Source organism: Pituophis catenifer, unplaced genomic scaffold, assembly GCF_029215685.1.
Source record: "Pituophis catenifer annectens isolate HBS135680 unplaced genomic scaffold, rPitCat1.0.hap2 SCAF_4, whole genome shotgun sequence".
NCBI lineage: Eukaryota > Metazoa > Chordata > Lepidosauria > Squamata > Colubridae > Pituophis > Pituophis catenifer.
The window spans coordinates 127,151,315-127,174,694 of record NW_027256884.1 but is presented as its reverse complement, the minus strand read 5'-3'; the positions used below and the strand labels follow the sequence as shown (position 1 = coordinate 127,174,694).

Sequence of the window (23,380 nt, the reverse complement as noted above, 5' to 3'; positions counted from 1 at the left end):
CCTGGAGGAGCCCCTCTCTATGAGAGGGTATCGGCCGGTGGGAGGCTGTTTGTGGTAGTAGGCGGTCCCGTAAGTTTGATGAAAAGAGGGACTAGGGGAGACATGATAGCAGTCTTCCAATATCTCAGGGGCTGCCACAAAGAAGAGGGAGTCAAGCTCTTCTCCAAAGCACCTGAAGGCAGGACAAGAAGCAATGGGTGGAAACTCATCAAGGAGAGAAGCAATCTAGAACTAAGGAGAAATTTCCTGAAAGTTAGAACAATTAATCAGTGCCAAACTTTTCTCCCTCCATTCACAGCGGAGCTGCTGCTCCCTTTATGGTCCCCACACAGCCCCTTCCCTCCCGGGGACTACCTTAAAGGGATAGGCTGCAGCGGCTCCGCTGTGAATGGAGGGAGAAAATTTCGGATTCTCTCTGCTGCAGCATTTAACGTTGAATGGTTTGAGTGAGCGAGCGGCCGGAAGGGGTGAGCGGCGAGCGTGGGCAGGGCCAACCAGGGGTGGTTTTTACCGGTTCGGCGAACCAATTCAAATCGTCTCTACCGTTTCGCCCGAACAGGTCGAATTTCACCCCCGCCTACTACATGGGTAAATATTTTTAGGCACAAGACAGGGCTGGGGGAATTAGGTGCTTAGCAGAGCAATGGCACAAGGGGAAAAAAAAAACTATTTTTGTGTCTACAGGGAGTCCTCAACTTACAACCACAAACGAGCCCAACATTTATGTTGTTAACTGAGACCAGGGGTGGGTTCTACTTACCTTTACTACCGGTTCGCAGCGGGATTGCGCGTATGCGCTTGCGCGCTCTTCTGCACATGCGCAGATACTTCTGCACATGTGCAGATCACCAATGATGACGTCGTGCCGGGTGGGCAGAGCCTCCCGCCGGTTTTACTGCCGGTTCTATAGAACCGGACAGAACCGGGAGCAACCCACCACTGACTGAGACATTTGTTAAGTGATCTTGCTCCGTTTTGCAACTTTCCTCGCCTCATTTGTTATTAAGCGAATTTGCTGCAGGTCTTAAATTAAGTCAGACGGTTGTTAAGTGAATCGGCCTTCTGACTCGTCAGAAGGTCGCCAAAGGGGATCACGTGACTTCAGAGGACTGCCACCGCCATAAAGGCGAGTCAGTGGCCGAGCCTCTGGATGTAAATCACGTGACCACGGGGAGGCTGCACAGGCGGTAAGTGTGAAGCATGGTCGCAAGTCATTTTGTCCGGTGCTGTTGTAACTCTGAATGGTCACTAAGTGAACTGTTGTTAAGTCGAGGACTACCTGTAGTGGTTTTGGCATGCAAGGCCCTGTAGCGGCATCCGGAGGGGAGAATTACACCCATTCCCAAATAATTTATTCCCAAATAATTCCTCCAGCTTCAGTGGGATTTCATTTCCTTGGCCAGTCTCTCCTCCTGCCTGATCTGCAACAGTTGTGTGGATTTTTTCCCCCCCCAATGCCCTTTAAAATAACAATTCTCATGGATGAATTAACATTTCATCGCACTGTTATTTTTAAAAAGAATTGATGGAAAGGTCAGGATTAGAAAGGATTTCGGAGGCTTCTGTGGCGAAAAAAAAAAAGCCTCTTTTATGCAGTTTTATTTAGAGGCCGTTTACGATCTGGGTGCCAGCTGCGGCCCCCCAATAATATCCCTCTGAAAAGTGACAAAAAATTAGAAGGGCGTTAATTACCTTTTAATCCCACAGAGTCAAAGCAAGGAAATTATGACACAATTGCTTGGACAATTGCTTTAAAAGCAGGGTTATTTGTTAAATCCAAGTATTTGTTCTTTAGGGTTTTTGGTCTCCAGTAACTGAGGTGAAAATACATCAGAGAACTTCCTGAAGCCTTTATTTATTTATGATATTTTTACCTCATCTGTTATTTTTTTATATAAGTAATTCAAAGGCAGAGGTCATAATTCCTCCTATTTTTTCCCCCCCACAACAACAACAACCCTGTGAAGTGGGTTGGGCTGAGAGAAAGTGTCCAGAAGTCACTCAGACTGCTTTCAGGCCTAAGGTGGGACTAGAACTCACCGTCTCCTAGTGATTGGCTCAAAGTCACCCAGCTACTCTGTCAGCTTTCATGCCTTAGACCATAGATGGCTAACCTTTTTGCCATCGCGCGCCAAAAGCGGGGGGAGTACGGTGGGGTCACACACACGAGTGCCCACATCCATAATTCTATGCACACACACCCCGTGCTCCCCCCCGCTTTTGGCACGCGATGGCAAGGTGGGGCCGGTAGGCCCGTTTTTTGCTCTCCCCAGGCTCCAGAGCCTTTCTAGGAGCCTGGGGAGGGCAAAAATGGCCTTCCCCCCCCCCAAGGCCCTCCGAAGGCCGGAAACAGTGTGTTTCCTGATTTCTGGTGGCCCCAGAAGGCCCGAAAATCAGCTGGCTGGCGCACGCATGCATGCCGGAGCTGAGTTCGCGTGCCCACCAATATGGCTCCGTGTGCCACCTGTGGCACCCGTGCCATAGGTTCGCCATCACGGCCTTAGACAGAACTAGAACTCATTGTCTCCTATTTTGGGATTGGCCCAAAATCACATAGTCAGCTTTCTTGCCTAAGGCAGGACTAGAACTCACCGTCTCCTGGTGATTGGACCAATGTCTCCCAACCGGCTTTCATGCTTAAAATGGGACTAGAACTCTCTGTCTCCTGACTATTGGCCCAATAGTCTTTAAAGACCTTATTATTTCACCAGGCGGGCCTGGCCTAATCTTCTCCCTCTTTTATAAAAGATTTTTAATTTTTAAATATCTTTTAGTATTTTATATATTCAATTTTAAAATTGGTTTTAAATAGTTTGGGGTTTTAATTTGTCTGGGCCAAAATTATTTAATTTGATTTTAATTCTACTTTTAAATTTTTGTATGTATGTGTTTTACTGTTTGGCTGTGCACCGCCCTGAGTCCTTCGGGAGTAGGGCGGTATAGAAATCAAATCAAATAAATAAATAAAAATAAATAAAGTCACCAGTCGGCTTTCATGCCTAAGGCAGGACTAGAACTCACCGTCTTCTGGTGATTGGCCCCAAATCACCCAGCTGGCTTTCACGCTTAAGGCGGGACTATAACTCACAGTCTCCTGGTGATTGGCCCAAAGTCACCCAGCTGATTTTCATGCCTAAGGGGGGACTAGAACTCACCTTCTCCTGGTTTCCAGCACCTTAACCACTACACCAAATGGGCTCTTTTAAATGGAAGACGCTGTCAGTCACCTATGGCATGCGTGCCAGAGGTGGCACTCACAACCATCTCTAGGGGCAGGTGCACTGTTGCCCCAGCCCAGCTCCATTGCATTTCTCCCGCAGGGGGGAGAGAGAGAGGGAGGGAAAGAGAGGGACGGAGGGGAAGAGAAGGAGAGGGGGAGGGAAAGAGAGAGAGATGGAGGGAGAGAGAGAGAGAGAGAGAAAGAGAGAGGGGGAAGGGAGAGGGGTAGGGAAAGAGAGAGAGAGAGAGAAAGAAAGATGGAGGGAAAGAGAGAGAGAGAGAGAGAAAGAGAGAGGGGGAAGGGAGAGGGGTAGGGAAAGAGAGAGAAAGAAAGATGGAGGGAAAGAGAGAGAGAGAGAGAAAGAGAGAGGGGGAAGGGAGAGGGGTAGGGAAAGAGAGAGAGAGAAAGAAAGATGGAGGGAAAGAGAGAGAGAGAGAAAGAGAGAGGGGGAAGGGAGAGGGGTAGGGAAAGAGAGAGAGAGAAAGAAAGATGGAGGGAAAGAGAGAGAGAGAGAAAGAGAGAGGGGGAAGGGAGAGGAGTAGGGAAAGAGAGAGAGAGACAGAGAAAGAGAGAGGGGGAAGGAAGAGGGGTAGGGAAAGAGAGAGAGAGAGAAAGAAAGATGGAGGGAAAGAGAGAGAGAGAGAAAGAGAGAGGGGGAAGGGAGAGGGGTAGGGAAAGAGAGAGAGAGAAAGAAAGATGGAGGGAAAGAGAGAGAGAGAGAAAGAGAGAGGGGGAAGGGAGAGGGGTAGGGAAAGAGAGAGAGAAAGAAAGAGGGAGGGAAAGAGAGAGAGAAAGGGAAAGAGAGAAATGATATTGTTGCTAAATGTGGTATTTCAAAAGCAAAAAAAAAAATGGGCATAAAAGTGCATTTATCACGTTTTTTCTTAGAACAATTAGCTGAACTCTGCGTTGCTTACCATTATCTGAGATAGTAAAATGTCATTATTCAGGTTAAATTGCCATGTTGGCACTTTGCGATAAATAAGTGGGTTTTGGGTTGCATTTTGGGCACTCAGTCTCTAAAACAGAGGTCTTCAAACTTGGCAACGTTAAGACTGGTGGACTTCAACTCCCAGAATTCTCCAGCCAGCTGGCTGGAGAATTCTGGGAGTTGAAGTCCACCAGTCTTAACGTTGCCAAGTTTGAAGACCCCTGCTCTAAAAGGTTCGCCATCCCTGCGCTATGTATAGAAACTTGCATGCGCCTTACCAGGAAGCTATGGCATCCATTCTGCGGATGAGGTCCAAAGCATCATGGCAAACCCCACCCAAGTCCCAGTTCTACCCTGGAGAGTTAACGAATGAGCTGAACATGGATTTTTACCTGTCATGTAGCATTTGATATCCTGGGCGTTACTGATCGGATTGTTGTTTTTGAACATGTAGAGGTTGAAGGGCATGATGTTGCTGTGGCTGAGACGTTTCCATATGCCGTGGTTGGGGCTGGTCCACCTTCCGGCTAGGACGTCGTAGTCTCTCTTCCCCATGTGGATGAGTTTGGTGAGGGGATCGTACAGACCTCCGTGGTAACCGATGATAATTTGGAAGTTTGGGTTGGTATCCATGTAGATCTCTCCGTAAGCCGTGTAAAGGATCTGCTTGATCATGAGGCCCGTTCCGCTGAAGACCGCCAAGGGGGTCCCGATGTTGTCGCAAGCGATGTAGAATTCATCTCCACTGCTCACCTCCATGGCAAAGAGGTGACCCTGAAGGTCGTAATAGAGAGAGGTAATCTCTGAGCTGGAGTGGTTGTACAGATGGGTGACCTTGGTGGGGTTGGTGAGGTCCGCGTAGAAGAACTGCAGATGATGACCGTGGGTGGTTTTGCTGGAGACTCTCCTTCCAAGCCCGTCATAATGATACTTCACGCTCCACTTGTTGCCTTTGTTGTAGGCCTTGATGAGAAGTCCTGCGGAGTTGTACTCAAAAATGTCATTCCCCCTTTGCCTCAGGAAGCCATCTTCGTCCATCTTATACTGCACGTCGCCTAGTCTCGTAATCCGGTCCCTGAGGTCGTACCTCAACGGCGTCAGACGGGCGCTGTTGCCGGGACTCAACAAATGGAGATTCCCATTGAGGTCGTAACTGTATCTCCAGAGCGGTTTCTCGTTGATGGACACCGTCTGCAATTGGCCGTCAGCATCGTATTCGTACGAGTACCTTGTGGTATTGGCGTAAGGGCCCACTTTCAATTCCTTTTTCACCACTCTCCCCATGTTGTCGTACTGTACGGTCATCCAGTACATGAGGGACCTGAATATTTCGTACTGAACTTCCTTCATCCGACCGTACGCGTCAAAATGTTTCGTGTGGGTCATGACCGCCGTCGTGATGATCTGGTTGATGTCGTAATAGATCACTCCGAATTTGCCAAATTGCTCGGTTTTGCCCGACACGTCGTCGTAACGGTAGAGGTCAATAGGCAACGGGGTTTCGTTGATCACGGCTTGCATGCTGGTCACCCGGAAGCTGTTGTCATAGTTGTAATCGAAACGGGCGTTCACCATGCCTTCTTCCGTGAAACGGAAAATCTGGCGGTCAATGAGGGGCCCGATCTGTCGGTACCTGATGGTACAGGTGAACCCTTCGTTCTGGAGGTTGATGGTCTTCAACATGCCTGCGGTCTCATCGTAGCTGAAGCTGATTTTGGTGGTGTCATAGAGCATCTCTGCCAGTTTGGATAGCTTGCCGTACTTGTAGATGACCCGTCTTCCAGTCCCCAAGTAATAGGTGTGAAGGAGTTGCCATTCCTCATTGAAGTCTTCGACCACCGTCGCGTTGCCTTCCGGAGGCCTGTAGATATTCCTGTAGTAGCCAATTGATCGAAGTGTCTCCAAGGTCTGCCGAGCTACGTTGGGCATCGTTACGGACGACAAGCGATCATTCTTATCGAATTCAAAAATGTACTGCCGCTGACTGTGAAGAAGCAGGACCATGGACTGTAATCAGAAGAGGAAAAATAAGTTATAACAAGAACATTTTTGTCATCGTTATTATCATGGCTACGTTTTGTAGTGGGATACAGAAAGTGGATTGTTTACGCTTTGACCAATGTTGTCCAAAGTTACTTACAAAACTTCTGAAGGTTGAAAAGATGCCAAAGAGAACATGAAGTTTCAAGTCCAAAAGGTGCTTTTTTTCAAGAGGCAAAAAAAAATGTCACATTACAAGAATGACAGGGAGTACATACAGGTAGTCCTTGACCTATGACTGCAGTTGAGCTCAAAATTTTGGTTGCTGAGCGAGTCAGTTGTTAAGTGAGTTTTGCCCCATTTTACGACCTTTCTTGCCACAGTTGTTCAGTGGGATTATCGCAGCTGTTAAGTTAGTAACACAATTAAGTGGCTTTCCCATTGACTTTGCTCGCCAGGAGGTGGCAAACGTTGATCACATGACACGGGGACACTGCAACAGTCATAAATACATACCAGTTGCCAAGCCTCCGAATTTCATTTCACTAAATGAATGGTTGTAAGCCAAGGACTACCTGTGTCAGGGTTCTGACGGATGCCCTAATTAAATCATGAACCTCGAGCCAAGCATCAAAAGAAATCAAGTTATTTATTAGGAGCTTCATGTCGGCATGTTCCCAAGTAAAGCCAGCTCTGGCCCTACGTAATTTACGCCCCAATTATGACCCTGTTTCCCCCCAATGTGTGTCATCAATCACATTCGCCAACAGAGCAATTTTGCGGGTTGTAGAAGTCACTCCCCTCCGGCTGCTGTAGGTAACCCTGGGATACAGCCTTGAGAGAGATAAGCATGAAACGTGCATCTGTCTTTGGCTGCCATGCCTTTTCTCCAGTTTCCCATCCCCCCTGGCCTATAGCAACTTGAGAGCAGGCCGGGGATGCTTTGTGAGTTGACAACCTGTAGTAGATAAATACCGTTCAAAGAGGCAGAGAGGGTGACTCACAATGCTTCAGTTGGCTAAACCTTTAGAGACCCCTCTTCTCTACAGCGCTCACCTTCTCTAAATACGTGTAGGTCCAAGATTTGCCATCCGCAAACATTCTGGATGAAATTCTGCCCGCTTGGTCATATTCCATTCTTTCGGACATAGTACCCCTTTGGATCCCGGCTATATGACCCCCGGAGGAATAGGTGACGTTCACCCCATTCAGACGACTGCTAGGAGACCAGAGCGTAGGCCGTCCCGCCTGGTCGTAGAGAATGCGCAGAGTGAATTTCCGGTGGTCGTCGTAAATCTTCTCGGTTCGTGTCACACGGTCGAAGTCAAGGGATAACAAATTTCGGTTATGAACCTACGGATTCAGAAGAAGAATTAGGACAACGACCGAAAGCTTTAATAAGATGGGAATAATTAACTACCGGTCAGAACAATCTCTTCGGTTTTCCCTGAGGCAAATGGCAAAGAGGGTTTTTGCGTATTTGTAAAAAAACCTCTTATATGAGATCTCAAAGGTGCTTTTTCAAGAGGCAATTGGACTTTCTGGGTTTTTTTTTGAAGACGTTTCGTTTCTCATCCGAGAAGCTTCCTCAACTCTGACTGAATGGTGGGGAAAGGAAGGATTGATACTCCTTGCAACAGTTCCAAGAAGGCTCCACACCAATTTGCAATAGTCAGGTGACCCTAAGGACATAGACAAATCTCCAAGTGACCTCAACGACTCTCTGAAAGGATGCAAATGACCAACTGTCTGCAAGGAGTATAAATCTTTCCATTCCCCACCATCTAGTCAGAGCTGAAGAATCTTCTTGGATGAGAAGCGAAACGTCTTCAAAGAAAAACCAGAAAGTCCAGTTGCCTCTTGCAAAAAAAGCACTTTTGGCACAACCACGACCTGAATGATGGAGAATCTCCACAGACACTCTTATATGAGATGCAAGAAAAAGAAGGAAGGAAAGATTTGAAAATCCATACGCTGGGATCCGGCAAAGTATTTTAAGCTGTTCATAATAATATCTCGGTTCTTTCACATTTAACAGTTTTATCAGTTTATGTTGTAACATAGAAAAAAACAAAGAAGGAAACAGGAAAAATAGGGACGGGAGAAAGGAAGGAAGGAAGGGAAAAGTCAGGAAAAGGAGGATGAAAAGAAAAAAAAGGCATTGACTGCTGACTCCTTTTGGGGCAGTAGAATAAAGCATTCACATCATACCTCAACTTTTTATTTTGACGTAATAGTTTAAACTATTATTAAAGTTTTAAGGTTGACTCAGCCTTCCATCCTTCCGAGGTAGGTAAAATGAGGACCCGGATTGTGGGGGCAATAAGCTGACTTTGTATAAAATAGAGCTTGGGTGGGGGGGGACGAAAGCCCTACTAAGCAGGTATATACAAAAGTATGAAGGCTGTTGCTTAACGCATTGTAAGCTGCCCTGAGTCTCCGGAGAAGGGCGGCATATAAATCGAACCAATAATAATAATAATAATAATAATAATAATAATAATAATAATAATAATAATAAACCCGTGATGGCGAACCTATGGCATGCTTGCCACAGGTGGAACGCAGGGCCCTGTCTGTGGGCACGCAAGCCATCGCCCCAATTCATCTCTGCTGTGCATGCGTAGGCAGCTCCCCCCGGCCAGTGGGTCATAGGGTCTCTGCTGCGTGTGCATTTGGGTGGGGCGCGAGCGGTGGGGCCGCAGGGCATGTGCAGGGGAGCATTGCATTTTGGGGGTTCGGGCACACACTTTGGGCACTCCGTCCGGAAAAGGTTAGCCATCATTGGTTTAAACTAACCATTTTTATAACGGCAAACCGATCTAATCGATAAAACCCAAAATCAAAGTTCCATTTTTTTCCCCACTTTAGCTGTAATTTTTAAAAGTTGTCCCTTCCTGCTGCCAAGGAAAATCAACGCAGAATTCACCCCGTTTTGCATGTCCCTTTCAGACAATACCTGGAAGTGATTTAACCCTTTCCAGTTGACCAGAATAATTCCAATTCCCACCAGTTCTGACTGGGAACGGTCCACTCACCCTCAGCCTGCGTCCGAACACAGTGATCTGGCCTCTGGATTGTTCTTTCCGTTGCCGCCACTCGACCAGGTTGAGACCGTTGTCGATGGGCAGAGTCACGTTCCTCTTCCCCACCGTGGGGTTCACGGTGCCCGCCAGGAGATGGGGTTCAGTCTGGAGAGCCACCTCCATGCCGTTCGCCAATATCAGGCGGAGAGAACCGTCTGCCCCGATGTAGTAGCTGTTGCGCACTTGATCTACATGGGAAAAAACCCCGACAACAACCTTAGATAGGCAGCTGAGCCAACCCTCCGCAGCTCACATTAGTTATGCAAAGGAAACATGAAGCAAAGTGGGTCAGAAAATGTGAGTGCTTTAATTATCAGGATTCGGAGTGGATCACCAATAAAGGAGAATATTTGTAGCTCAGGGCTGAAGTGAGAGGTCCTTGGTGCTCTCTAAGCTTGCTTGTTTTCTTGCATTACCCTAACATCATCAGTGCGAGCGTTATCACATCATCTCTAGCACTGATGATGCTACCTAATTGGGTAATGAAACGTCTGCAAGAAAACAAGGAAGCTCAGAGAGCACCAAGGACCCCACAGTCGTCGTCCTCCTCCTCCTCCTCCTCCTCCTCCTCCTCCTCCTCCTCCTCCTCCTCTCCACAAACCCCACTCCCTTCTAGCACTGATGATGCTACCTAATTGGGTAATGAAACATCTGCAAGAAAACAAGGAAGCTCAGAGAGCACCAAGGACCCCACGGTCGTTCTCCTCCTCCTCCTCCTCCTCCTCTTCCTCCTCCTCCTCCTCCTCCTCTTCCTCCTCCTCCTCCTCCTCCTCCTCCTCCTCCTCCTCTCCACAAATCCCACTCCCTTCTAGCACTGATGATGCTACCTAATTGGGTAATGAAACGTCTGCAAGAAAACAAGGAAGCTCAGAGAGCACCAAGGACCCCACAGTCGTCGTTCTCTTCTTCCTCCTCCCCCTCCTCCTCCTCCTCCCCCTCCTCCTCCTCCTCCTCCTCCTCCTCTCCACAAACCCCACTCCCTTCTAGCACTGATGATGCTACCTAATTGGGTAATGAAACGTCTGCAAGAAAACAAGGAAGCTCAGAGAGCACCAAGGACCCCACAGTCGTCGTTCTCCTCCTCTTCAAACCCTCCTCCCTTCTATCACTGATGAGGTTACCTAGTTGGGTAATGAAACGTCTGCAAGAAAACAAGCAAGTTCAGAGAGCACCAAGGACCCCACAGTCATTGTTCTCCTCCTCCTCCTCCTCCTCCTCCTCCTCCTCCTCCTCCTCCTCCTCCTCCTCCTCCTCCTCTGCAACCCCCACTCCCTTCTAGCACTGATGATGCTACCTAATTGGGTAATGAAACGTCTGCAAGAAAACAAGGAAGCTCAGAGAGCACCAAGGACCCCACAGTCATTGTTCTCCTCCTCCTCCTCCTCCTCCTCCTCCTCCTCCTCCTCCTCCTCCTCCTCCTCCTCCTCCTCCTCTGCAACCCCCACTCCCTTCTAGCACTGATGATGCTACCTAATTGGGTAATGAAACGTCTGCAAGAAAACAAGGAAGCTCAGAGAGCACCAAGGACCCCACAGTCGTCGTTCTCCTCCTCCTCCTCCTCCTCCTCCTCCTCCTCCTCCTCCTCCTCCTCTCCACAAACCCCACTCCCTTCTAGCACTGATGATGCTACCTAATTGGGTAATGAAACGTCTGCAAGAAAACAAGGAAGCTCAGAGAGCACCAAGGAGTCCACAGTTCTCCTCCTCCTCCTCTTCAAACCTTCCTCCCTTCTATCACTGATGAGGTTACCTAGTTGGGTAATGAAACGTCTGCAAGAAAACAAGGAAGCTCAGAGAGCACCGAGGACCCCTCAGTGCTTAACCAGTTCAACAGTATGCTGGCTTTCAAATCTTCCGCTAATGAAAAGATTTGTTCTCATTTCCACGCCCCCCAAGTAGCTTCCTTTAATGAGCTGCACCCCCACGTGCTAATTGAGAGAGGCCACGTTATTGACGCCAAATTTCACCCGTTAAAATTTCATCCAAATGTTTCATTTGGAAAAACGGCACACCCTGTTCCCTCAAATCGAGTCCATTACCGGTAATCCTCCATTTACGGCCACAACTGCGCCCCAAATTTCCTGACAAGCTGAGCGAGACAGCTTGTTAGGTGAGTCTTGTCCTGTTTTATGACCTGTCCTGCCCCCGCTGTTAAGGGAATCGCTGCAGTTCTTAAGTTAGTAACCCAGCTGTTAAGTGAATCTGGCTTCCCTTTGTCAGAAGGCCGCAAAAGGGGATCATGTGACCCTGGGACACTGCAACTGTCGTGAGTACATGCCAGTTGCCGAGTGTCTGAATTTTGATCACAATTTTGAGGATGCTGCAAATGCTCACGAGTCCGAAAAACAGTCGTAACTCACTTTTTTCAGTGCTATTTTAGCTTTGGTCACTAAACTAACGGTTGTAAGTTCAGGACTACCTATATCCGCTATCTGAGTGACGACCTCCAGCCCTGATGGTTCCCAGAAGCAGCTCAGAGCAACTGAATATTGAGATGCTCGATCAAGAGACAATTATTATAGACTTTTACTTAGCTCTGGCCGTTTAAATCGCGGCCTATTCAATTAACTCCCCAAAGAGTCCTAAAAGTGTTTTTTGTTGCTTAATTAGACTCCTGAGGTGGAGCCGAGTTTTCCTTCCAGCATTAATCTGGCATCTTAATTTTTCTAAAACGGCTGAAATCAGTTAGAGATGGTCTTGTTTTTTGGGTACAGAAGATATTGTAGACTTTTCCAGCGGATTCCCTGAAGTCTTACACACGTGGCAGGCGCTAAGATAGGATAGACCAATTAAGGTTGTTAGAGTGCGTACAATGTGACTATGTAAGACAACCCCAGGAGCAAATACAGTAAACAGAGGTTTGTATTTAAATAGTGGTTTTATCTACAAAGAATATATACATACACATACTTTAGTCAGACCTCAAACAAACAGCAATCAGCAATTACAGTACAGAAGCACACATGGAGAGATACGCCCAAACAGGGCCTCTTCTTATTACAGGCTTTTAAAGTGATATCAGCCAAAAAACCTTGCTGACTCATTCCCAGCATTACATCATTGTAGCAGCTGGTCAGCTCTTAAATCATTATCCTGACAAAGGTCATTTTCCTTATTCTCCCATTATTTATTTTATTCATTTATTTTTATTGCAACTTTATTATTGTTATAAATAACTCAAGGTGGCGAACGCTCATAATGCTTCCTCCTCCTCTTATTTTCCTCACGACAGCAATTCTGTGAGGTGGGTTGTGATGAGGGAGGGAGTAATAGGCCCAAAGTCACCCAACCAGCTTTCATGCCTAAGGAGGGACTAGAACTCACTCTCTCCTGGTAATTGGTCCAAAACAATCTAGCCGGCTTTCATGCCTAAAATGGGACTAGAACTCACTCTCTCCTGGTAATTGGCCCGAAGTCACCCAGCTGGCTTTCATGCCTAAGAAAGGACTAGAACTCACTCTCTCCTGGTAATTAGTCCAAAATCACCTAGCCAGCTTTCATGCCTAAGGCGGTACTAGAACTCACCATCACCTGGCAACTGGCCCAAAATCACCCAGTTGGCTTTCATGCCTAAGGAAGGACTAGAACTCACTCTCTCCTGGTAATTGGCCCAAAATCACCCAGCTGGTTTTCATAGCCTAAAGTCAGCCAGCTGGCTTTCATGCCTAAGGCGGGACTACAACTCACTCTCTCCTGGTAATTGGCTCAAAATCCTCTAGCCATCTTGCATGCCTAAGATGGGACTATAACTCACAGTCTCCTGGTGATTGGCCCAAAATCCTTACCTTTCAAAATCTTCATACAATGATTAGATTTAACAAACCCAGAAATAACTTTCAGTGTTAGGGTCTTTTATTTATAACTTCCATTCAAGTTATCCACGTTATCACTACTCTGCTGTGAGCCATTCGGAATTGGGCCGCGGAAGCGGCGGGTGAGTACACGCGTGCACATCCCCACTTGCGCAAGCAGCGGGCGAGCGTTCGAGCTCCATCTGCACGAGCGGCCCGCGCGTGTGCCTGCCGCTCGTGCAAACGGAGCTGTGTGTGTGCACATTTGCCGGCGGCTGATGCGAAACCATAACCATCCTCTGCCCCCCCGCCCCCCGGCCAGTCCGCAAAGCCGGAAAGTTTGGGGAACTCTGCTCTAAAGGTTGTCGTACCCCAGTTCAATGAAGAAAAACTTAAAAGATCTTACAGGAGGAAGCTGTCAAAATAGGTTGGGTTTTACCTTGCAGGAGGGTGTAGTAGGCCCCCGATGCCGAAAGGTTGGTGGTGATGGTTACATCGTCCTTGCTGGAGGTCTCAATCTGGACGTGGACAGAGCTGTCCGTATCGCTCCGGAAAGTGGTGACTTGACCGGTTGGGAAAGTGATGTTAGTGAGGTGTCCAAAGCTGTCATATCTGGAAAAGAAGGAGACGTATGAACATGAATTAAAGAGCGAGATAAACCGAGTGTCAGGGTTGCAATGCTGGCACAGAGGGAGCAGAGGAGAGCGAAAGATAAACTCTGAGACTTTTGCCTGCTAAATCCCTTTGAAGCCCGGTTGTTGTGGAAACGAGGGGAGGGGGCACATTCCTGGGAAATGACGGGGAAAAGAAGCCTGAAAAATGACTTGGAAGACAGCCAATGAGAAGCAGAGATTTGGGGATCGGAAAGGGAGGGATTGGGAGGCAAAAGGTCAGTCTTGTCCATGCGGAGTCATGATCTGGTGGCTGAGCTCAATTAAAGAAAGATTTCCTTAAAGATTGGCAGTTTGGAAATTCATTTAATTTTGAGATAGCACCGCAGTCTGACAGAGAGGGGAATTTCCTAGGCCCGTGATGGTGAAACTATGACACATGTGCCAGAGGTGGCACACAGAGCCCACTCTGTGGGCATATGCACCATCGCCAGCAGCTCTTCTGGTTTTCGGCGCCAGCCAGCTGGTCTTCGTGGGTGCCAGAGCACCAGAAAACGGCCTGAAAACGGCCAAAAACCAGGCCGTTTCCGGGCCTTTTGGGGGCGGTTTTGGGGCCAAAAAATGGCCAAAAAAACAGGCATGTGTGCGCCAGCTGCTGGTCTTTGGGTTTCTGGTGCTCCGGTGCGTGCACATGCGTTCCGGTGTGGACATTCGGTTCCGAAAAGGTTCGCCATCACTGACCTAGGTCAAAGCACCAGATTTTCGGTCAAGGAAGCAGGACATCCCACCGATTTAAAAATGAGTTCACTCTTGTTATGAAGTGTTATGACATGTCTAGTGTGTAGATTTCTAGTGTGGGGGACTTGTGCAATTTAAGGGGTGACATTTCACCTATGCTGTGTGCCCGTGGCTTCCCTTGGTGGAGAAAGTTGCAGAGCGAGAGATTAATATTCCTTTTAACTGCTGTTTTTAATTAGATGCAGAATGAGGTGTAAAATGTTCCTGCTCAAACAGAAACTTCTTTACAATTGAAAATCAGCATAGAATGAAATCCTAAGTGTAGACGGGCTGTAGACATTCCTCTTGATCACCCAAGAAACTAACCTTCCTTCCTTTCCTCTCCTCTCCTCTCTCTCCCTTTTCTTTCCTCCTTTCCTTTCCTTTCCCTTTTTCCTTTCCTTTCCTTTCTCCATTCCCCTTTCCCTTTCCTTTCCTTTCTTTTTCCCTTTCCTCTTTCCTTCCTTTCCTTTCCTTTCCTTTCCTTTCCTTTCCTTTCCTTTCCTTTCCTTTCCTTTCCTTTCCTTTCCTTTCCTTTCCTTTCCTTTCCTTTCTCCTTTCCTTTCCTTTTCCCTTTCCCCATTCCCTTTCCTTTCGCCTTTTCCCTCTCCTCTCCTCTCCTCTCCTCTCCTCTCCTCTCCTCTCCTCTCCTCTCCTCTCCTTTCCTCTCTCCTTCCCTTCCCTTCAAATCTGGGAAGTTGAACTCCACACATCTTAATCTTGCTAAAGTTGAATAATACGGCTCTAAAATTTCAGATCTTAATACCCGGGAAGATCATTCTACATCATTGTTTTTTTGACTACCTTCATGGAATACAGTTACACAAGAGTGATGACAGGCCACAAAACCCTTAAAAAAAGGACACACAAGGCTACCATGGCATGTTATCATTTCTCCAATGGGCGAACAGAAGCTTCCGATTCAGACAAAATCCAGAAGAAAACATTAGCAAAACCATCGTGAAATGAAATCTTACCACTGCGGGACATCGCAAAACCGTCATTAAATACAGCCCAGAAGCTGAGTGCTTAAAACTGCAGTCTTGTGTGACCACAGAGATGGGTGTGTGTGTCAGTCTAGATGACCTCTGAGGGAACCCTTCCAGTTCCGACACAGGTAGTTCTCGACTTGCGACCACAACCGAATCTGAAATTTGTAAGCCGAGGACTCTCTGTATCCAATGTTCTGTTTTATGTTCCAAGTTTAAAAACATTGAGAAATACTCACTCGTAAAATGTGGTCCACCCATTTTCATTGCTCTTGGTAGCTAGGAGGCCCGAATTGCCATGGTAGGTCATCATGGCTATCTCTTGGCCCTGTGCCGTCACACTCTTGAGGGCGCTGTTGGTGCCCATCGTGAGCCAGTAGACCTGGCCATCTGGCACCACCAGCCACAGTGGCATCCCGGTCGAATCTCTCCGGATATTAACCAAATTTCCATTGTTGTCGGTCACGAGGGTGATGTCGCCATCTCCTGTGTAGGTGAAATTGTACAGGTAATCTCCGGTCGGGAGGCTCTGTGTGAAAACGTGCTTGCCGCTGGCACCAAACAGGTAGAGTTCCTGATCAATGGGTGAGGATAATTCGTACAGGTTCTGGGTGTTCAGGAAAGGTTTATTTTTCCGGATAAAACGGATCCGGATGTTTCCAAGATCAGCCACGTACAACTCCCCGTCAGCGCACACCGCGAGGGAAGCCGGAGCATTCAGCTTGGCGTCCTTGGCATACCCGTCGTCTCCGGAGAAGCAATCGCAGTTGGCGTCGTTCTTACAATCGCAGCCGCTGGGGGCTCCGGCGACCAGCGAAATTTCGCCGTTCGTGGTGACCTGTCGGATCCGGTTGATCTTCTTCTCGTCGGTCTCGGCGATGTACAAGACGCCGCTGTGTGAGACCGCCACCGCCGTGGCCGATTCCAATGTGGCATGAATGGCTACCTTGCTCAGAAGGAAGTGGTCAATCCCTGGGACTTGACAGTGCATTGGCCGGCCTGCCACGATGCGCACCTGGTGGTTTTCAGAGATCTGCAACACAACATTGTTGTCCAGAACGTAGAGAGAATTGTCCATTGGGTTGACGGCCAGGTCGGTGGGCCACTCCAAACGAACCTGGCAAAACGAAGGGAAGAAAAGCAACGGGTGAGATAATTTCATTATTTTTCAGTTACTGGTAGTCCTCGACTTACGACAATAAGATCAAACAGTTTAAGGACCACTGTTCTAAAGTCATCCTGTCCAGATGTTCTATCTTCTGCCACAAAGAAAGGGGGGGGGTATCAGCTCATTCTCCAAAGTACCTGAAGGCAGGACAAGAAGCAATGGATGGAAATTAATCAAGGAGAGAACCAACCTAGAACTAAGGAGAAATTTCCTAACTGTTAGAACAATTAATCAGTCTTGGTCCCGAGCCAACTGAATGAGGATTTCCCCTTTAACCGGCCAATTAAGATGAAGTCTCTTTTGAATCAAACTCAGCTTCTGGATCTTCATGAAGATACCTGTGCAGTTTCCTTGGCAACAACACATCATTGTGTTTTTCTGGGATAGTTTTCAACTTCCTTTGCCTTGAAAGTCAAATACGTTTTGTGGGGGGGAAAAAACACCCCTTCCTCTTTCTGTTCGCCCCCATGACATCATCCTGTCAAAGATATTCCTCTGGGTGGGGGTTTAAATCCAATCAAAATATGTTTTGTGGCTTTTGTTTTTTTCACTTGTGGCTCGACAACTGTTGTCTTCCAAGGAGAGCAATTATTAATTAACCCCATTATTCCATTTGGAGATATTCTACTTTTTAGCCAATGGAAAGTGAATTGCCCCACGCAAGCAGGAACATGTACCTTCTCTTGATCTTAAGAGCCTTGATAGTACAGTGGTCTACGCACCCTGTTATTAACCAGCTGCCTGCAATTACTGCTGGTTCGAATCTCTCCAAGGCTCAAGGTTGACTCAGCCTTCCATCCTTTCTAAGGTAGGTGAAATGAGGACCCAGTTTGTGGGGGCAATAAGCTGACTTTGTATAAATATACAAAAGTATGAAGGCTATTGCTTAACGCATTGTAAGCCGCCCTGAGTCTCCAGAGAAGGGCGGCATATAAATCAAATTAATAAAATAAAATAAAATAAAATCTTTCCAAACAAACTCAGGAGCCATTAAAGGCTTAAAAGGGTATGCTACAAATTGGTCCTTTCCCAGAACCCTTAATGGGTCCTGGTGAGTCAAGAGTACCAATGGAAGAGAAATATTTGTCACTCAGGGTTGGACTGTGTGGTCCTTGGTGCTCCGAGCTTGGGGGTTTTCTTGCAGAGGTTTCATTACCAAATGGTGCACTGATGATGTTACCTAGTTTGGTAATGAGATGCTCTGAGGTGGGTTGGCCTGAAAGAGAGAGTGACTGGCCCAAAGTCACCCAGCTGCTTTCATGGCTAACATGGAACTAGAATTCACAATTTCTGCTGAGTAGCCCAGAGTCTATCATGTCTAAAGGTCGGACTAGAACTCGCCGTCTCTTGGTGATTAGCCCAAAGTCACCCAGCTGGTTTTCATGGCTAAGATGAAACTAAAATTCACTGTCTCCTGCTGAGGTGCCCAAAGTTACCCAGATGGCTATCACGCGTAAGGCAGGACTAGAACTCACCACCTCCTGGTGATTGGCTCAGAATCACCCAGTTGACTATAAAGGTGGGACTAGAACTCCTAGTGATTGGTTCAGAGTCACCCAGTTGGCTAATCCTGCTTAAGGTGGGACTAGAACTCAATGTCTCCTGGTGATCGGCCTAAAATCTCCTAGCCGGCTTTCATGTCTAAGACGGGACTTGAACTCATGATCTTCCACTTTCTATCCGCTGCTTTCGGTCCTCCACCAAAGTGGCTCTCATTTAATATTATAATGTTTAAGAAACTAAAATAAAATAATAAAAACAAAATGTAACTTGGCTGTATTCTTTAAGCCTCCCCCCCCTTAACGACCCTGTAATCCCTTCCATCAGGGTGGAGTCGGGGGTGACTGAATGGAGCTGAGCATTTACTGGCGGATCCCCTTCCTGACGCCTAACGTGGAGCTCACAGCAAATATTTTCTCTTTGCACCCAGAGACAGAAATATCCGCCGCTACCTAGGATTGAAATCACAGCCTCCTGATTTTGCGGCCTACTGTATTCGGTTAAGCCTATCTTAGAAAAACCCAGAGTGACCCCCAAAACAGACATTAAAAAAATCCAGCATCCGAGCCTGCGTCAGCCTTCTCTAGGCAGAACCGAATTTGCGGATTCGGAATGAACAACTGTTTGCTTCGAGTCTGCAAAGCAAGTGACCTTTGTAGCTCTGTCATTTTTATCGAGCTCGTAAATGGCAGGCAGTGGGGTAGCCAAGCAATCTTTTCAAATTAGAGGAAGAAAGAAAGGGAGAAGAATAAGGGCCAGGTGGACAAGAGAGAATTATACGGGTGGTTAAAAAAATAGGAAGGCTTCCCATTGGGTTCTATTGTGCCTAAGGAGCAGCATTCAAAAGAACCAGCCAATCACCGTTTCCAGCAGAACAAAGAATATTTCCTCCAACTATTTCAATAATAAGGTCAGGCATATTTGTATTTAGAAGTTACGGCTTCAGAATGGAATCCCAATTGCATATAATACCTGTCTTCAATTCCTAAACTTTAGGCAATCTCAGATATATGTCTGCCTTAGCCTGGAAATTCAGTTTTAAAATATAAATATATATATATATGTATATTTTAAAAAGCTGTCTTCAACAGTGGGAGTTTAAAAAGCTCAGCGTGACAACACTCTCTCGCAATCCATTTGCAATCAAATGCAATTCAGAATCCGCCATTTTCCTGCTGTTGATAATTCGGGCAACCATTTGAGGGATATTAAATTGAACTCGTACCCCCAAACCCACGGTGTCTTCGACACAAAAGCAAAATTGCATTCATTGTGAGCCCATGAAGTGTACCAGTAAATAAAACCAGGGGGAAAAAAAAAATTGAACTGGAACGTGGGGCAATGTATACTTATAATATATCCACATTTGAATTTGTATTTCAGAATAGAATAGAATTCTTTATCGGCCAAGTGTGATTGGACACACAAGGAATTGGTCTCCGGTGCATAACCTCTCAGTGTACATGCAAAACAACAAAGTGATCAGTTATAGATTGTAAATCATATTTAACAAGAATAACAGAGCTGGAAGGGACCTTGGAGGTCTTCTAGTCCAGCCCCCTGCTCAGGCAGGAAACCCTACACCATTTCAGACAAATGGTTATCTAATCTCTTCTTAAAAACATCCAGTGATGCAGCATTTACAACTTCTGGAGGCAAGTTATTTCATTAATTGTTCTAACTGTCAGGAAATGTCTCCTTAGTTCTAGGCTGCTTCTCTCCTTGATTAGTTTCCACCCGTTGCTTCTTGTCCTGCCCTCAGGTGTTTTGGAGAATAGGATGACTCCTGAGGGGCTCCTACAAAGACGAGTCGGTCAAAATATTTTCCAAAGCCCCAAAAGACAAAGCAGGAAGCAATGGATGGAGGCTAACCAACGAGAGAAGCAACCTAGAACTAAGGAGAAATCTCCTGACTGTTTGAACAATTAATCAGTGGAACAACTTGCCACCAGAAGTTATGGGTGCTCCAACACTGGAATGGTACAGGGTTTCCTACCCAAGCAGGGGGTTGGACTAGAAGATCTCCAAGGTCCCTTTCAACTCTGGAAGGACCTTGGATAACAATCTGTTTATTTTGAGCTTTGGTGGCGCAGCGGACTAAAGTGCTGTTAAGTAGCACTTAGCTGCCAGCTGCCTGCAATTACTGCGAGTTCGAATCTCACCAGGCTCAAGGTTGACTCAGCCTTCCATCCTTCCGAGGTAGGTAAAATGAGGACCCGGATTGTGGGGGCAATAAGCTGACTTTGTATAAAAAAAGAACACCGCTTTGGGGGGGGGGGCAAAAGCCCTACTAAACTGGTATATACAAAAAGTATGAAGGCTATTGTTTAACGCATTGTAAGCCGCCCTGAGTCTCCGGAGAAGGGCTGCATATAAATCGAACTAATAAAATAAATAAATAAATAAATAAATTTTCTTTGGGGATTTTTGATTGTCTCTTTTGAAAGGTATGTAGCTGTTGTTTATCTCAATGTGCCTGTTGATGACGGAGACTGAAGAGACTGGACAGTCATTGGTCTGGAATGGTAGGGTCTCCTGCTTGAGAAGGGGGTTTGACTAGAAGATCTCCAAGGTCCCTTTCTTTTTTTCTTTTTTATTTTTTTTTATTTATAACACAACACAATAACAAACACAAAACACATAATATAAATTCCTTTTTTACAACTGTTTCGTAACGGTCATCTTCTAGTACTTACATCTTCCCCCCATTTCCCCTTATACCGTACTTTTCCTTCTTGTCCCTTTTTCTCTTATTTACATTATAATTCCTAACAATTATGATATTAATTTTGTACATTTTATACATTGTCCTATAAACCTTTTACATTTATGATTTCATTATTGTTCACTATTTCTAATCTCCAGCCAGTTGTACCATTTGTTCCATATTACATAGTATTCTGTATCTTCCTTTTCCCAAGGTCCTTTTCAATACTGTTAGCGAATCTGGCTTTCCCATTGACTTTGCTCGTCAAAACTGCGAGGACTGGTCGTAAGTCATTTCTTTCCGTGCTGTTGTTCCTTTGAACAGTTGGTAAACAGCTGGTCCAGAACGCGGCTGCGTGGGTGGTTATGGGAGCGGCGTGGCGCTCCCATGTGACTCCCCTCCTGTGCGAGCTGCACTGGCTCCCGGTGGTCTTCTGGGTGCGCTTCAAGGTTTTGGTTACCACCTTTAGAGTGCTCCATGGCATCGGACCGGGGTATTTACGAGACCACCTTCTGCTACCAATAGCCTCTCACTGACCAGTACGCTCCCATAGAGAGGGGCTCCTCAGGGTGCCGTCGGCCAAACAGTGTCGACTGGCGGCCCCCAGCGGGAGAGCCTTCTCTGTGGGGGCACCTACTATCTGGAACGAGCTCCCCCCTCAGATACGGAGGATCCCGGATCTGCGCATGTTTCGTCGTGCTCTCAAAACTTTTTTATTTCAGCAGGCTGGCCTGGCCTAACTCTCCCTTTTAAATTTTTTAAATCATTTGATTTGTTTTATAAATTGGGTGTTTTAATCTGTGTTTTGGCCAAAATATTTAATAATTTTAAGGGACTTTTAATGTTTGTATTATCTGTATTTTATCTCGGCTGTTCACCGCCCTGAGTCCTCCGGGAGTAGGGTGGTATAGAAATTTGATAGATAGATAGATAGATAGATAGATAGATAGATAGATAGATAGATAGATAGATAGATAGATAGATAAATAAATAAATAAATAAATAATAAATGGCTAAGAGTTGAGGACCTGGTGTAAAGAAAGCTACTCTGTCAAAGCCAGGTATTGTGTATTCCAAAAGATAATGTTGGTTTAGATGTGACCAGGAGAACAAGAAAAGATAGCTAGTCACTGTATCCCAATCTTGAAAGAACAGGTCAAATAATGCCAGGAATCAGAGGAAAAATCATCGAAAGATTTATGCAGAGAAAGGTGATAATTCAGTTGATAGGGTGAAGTACTAGGCAGTATGTCTCCTAGGTGCTTTTTAAAAAGGCAACTGGACTTTGTTTTTCCTTGAAGACGTTTCGCTTCTCATCCAAGAAGCTTCCTCAGTTCTGACTGAAGCTTCTTGGACGAGAAGCGAAATGTCTTCAAGGAAAAGACAAAGAAAGTCCAGTTGTCTTTTTAAAAAAAGCACCTTGGGGACAACCATGACCTGGATGACTGAGAATCTCCACAGACATGTACCAAGCAGTAGAAAATATAATTCACTGAAAAGAGACATTTCTGTTCTGACCTAGGCTTCCTTAGAAAGTATACAGCACAATCTTAGTCCTGGCAAACCTCTTTTATTCATACGGCTGTGAATTATTGTCATTCCCAGTCAGAAAGGCTTCTCAAACAGTCTTTCAAGGGAGTGTTTACAAACACCCACCTTATCTCCCTTGGAATGCTGCCAGAGAACTAATTGCCACACACAGGACAAAGCCAAACTTAGCACAGAGTCAAACAGAACTTTCCCGAAGATTTTACCGACCAGATGAACTAATTGCTTCCTGCAAAAGCTCACGTCCCATTTGCTTCTCTTTTATGTCTTATGGGAGAGGCCAATCATCTCCAAGCCTTACTCCCAAGTCGACCCTGTTTTCTTAATTGTTCCTGTCTTCTGGCAGCTCTGCACATGCGCACACTGGGAACAGGCTCCTGTTGTTCTTCTGCCTCTCTGATTTCAGACTCCAGAGACTATGGAGGCAGCACAGAACTACCAGATGGCCTTGGCCCCCTCTCTGCCTCCGATGCAGAGCCCTCATCAGAGCCTTCCCCAGACTCCAGGACTGGCCCATGTTGCTCCCCAACCTCCTCACTGTCCAAATCTGCTGGCCACTGGCGGGCCACAACAATTTCCACCATGAGAAGGAACACAGAAGGGAAAAAAGAGGATACAGGGGGAAAAAAAATGATAACATGAGACACCTGTACCTACCTGGGAGATATCCATGACTGAATCACAGCTCAGAGGTCTGGTGGACGTCAGGTCATTAGAACCGAGGACCGTTGAGATGATTCCATTTTGGTCCACACGTCGGATCATCGTGCCATCCACAAAATAAATAAACCCAAACTTGTCCACTGTGATGCCTGTGACAAGGAAACAAACTCAAGTTAACAACTTAAGTCAAGCAATGCCTGCATATTAAGATGTTTCTGTTGGGTCTTGGTGCTCTCTGAGCTTGGCTGTGTTTCTGCAGACGTTTCATGACCCAACTAGGTAACATTATCAGTGTAGCAGGGAGTGGGGTTCACTCTCTGGTTATATATACTGGGTTGTCTTGTCAGCGTTGTGGTTCCTTGATTAGCCTGCTGTTTACTGTTTGTTTGTTAAATAATACCCAATTAAGG

The 23,380-nt window shown here is 46.4% G+C and overlaps 1 protein-coding gene across 1 annotated transcript in view; it reads right to left on the bottom strand.

The window, feature by feature from the left end:
- TENM4 (teneurin transmembrane protein 4) overlaps nucleotides 1-23,380 on the bottom strand; it is a 326,501-nt gene that overhangs the window by 5,871 nt on the left and 297,250 nt on the right. Inside the window, 6 exon segments of the mRNA XM_070942973.1 lie at nucleotides 4,544-6,158; nucleotides 7,188-7,484; nucleotides 9,170-9,405; nucleotides 13,447-13,619; nucleotides 15,624-16,501; nucleotides 22,965-23,119. Of these exon segments, the coding sequence (XP_070799074.1) occupies nucleotides 4,544-6,158; nucleotides 7,188-7,484; nucleotides 9,170-9,405; nucleotides 13,447-13,619; nucleotides 15,624-16,501; nucleotides 22,965-23,119 (3,354 nt within the window).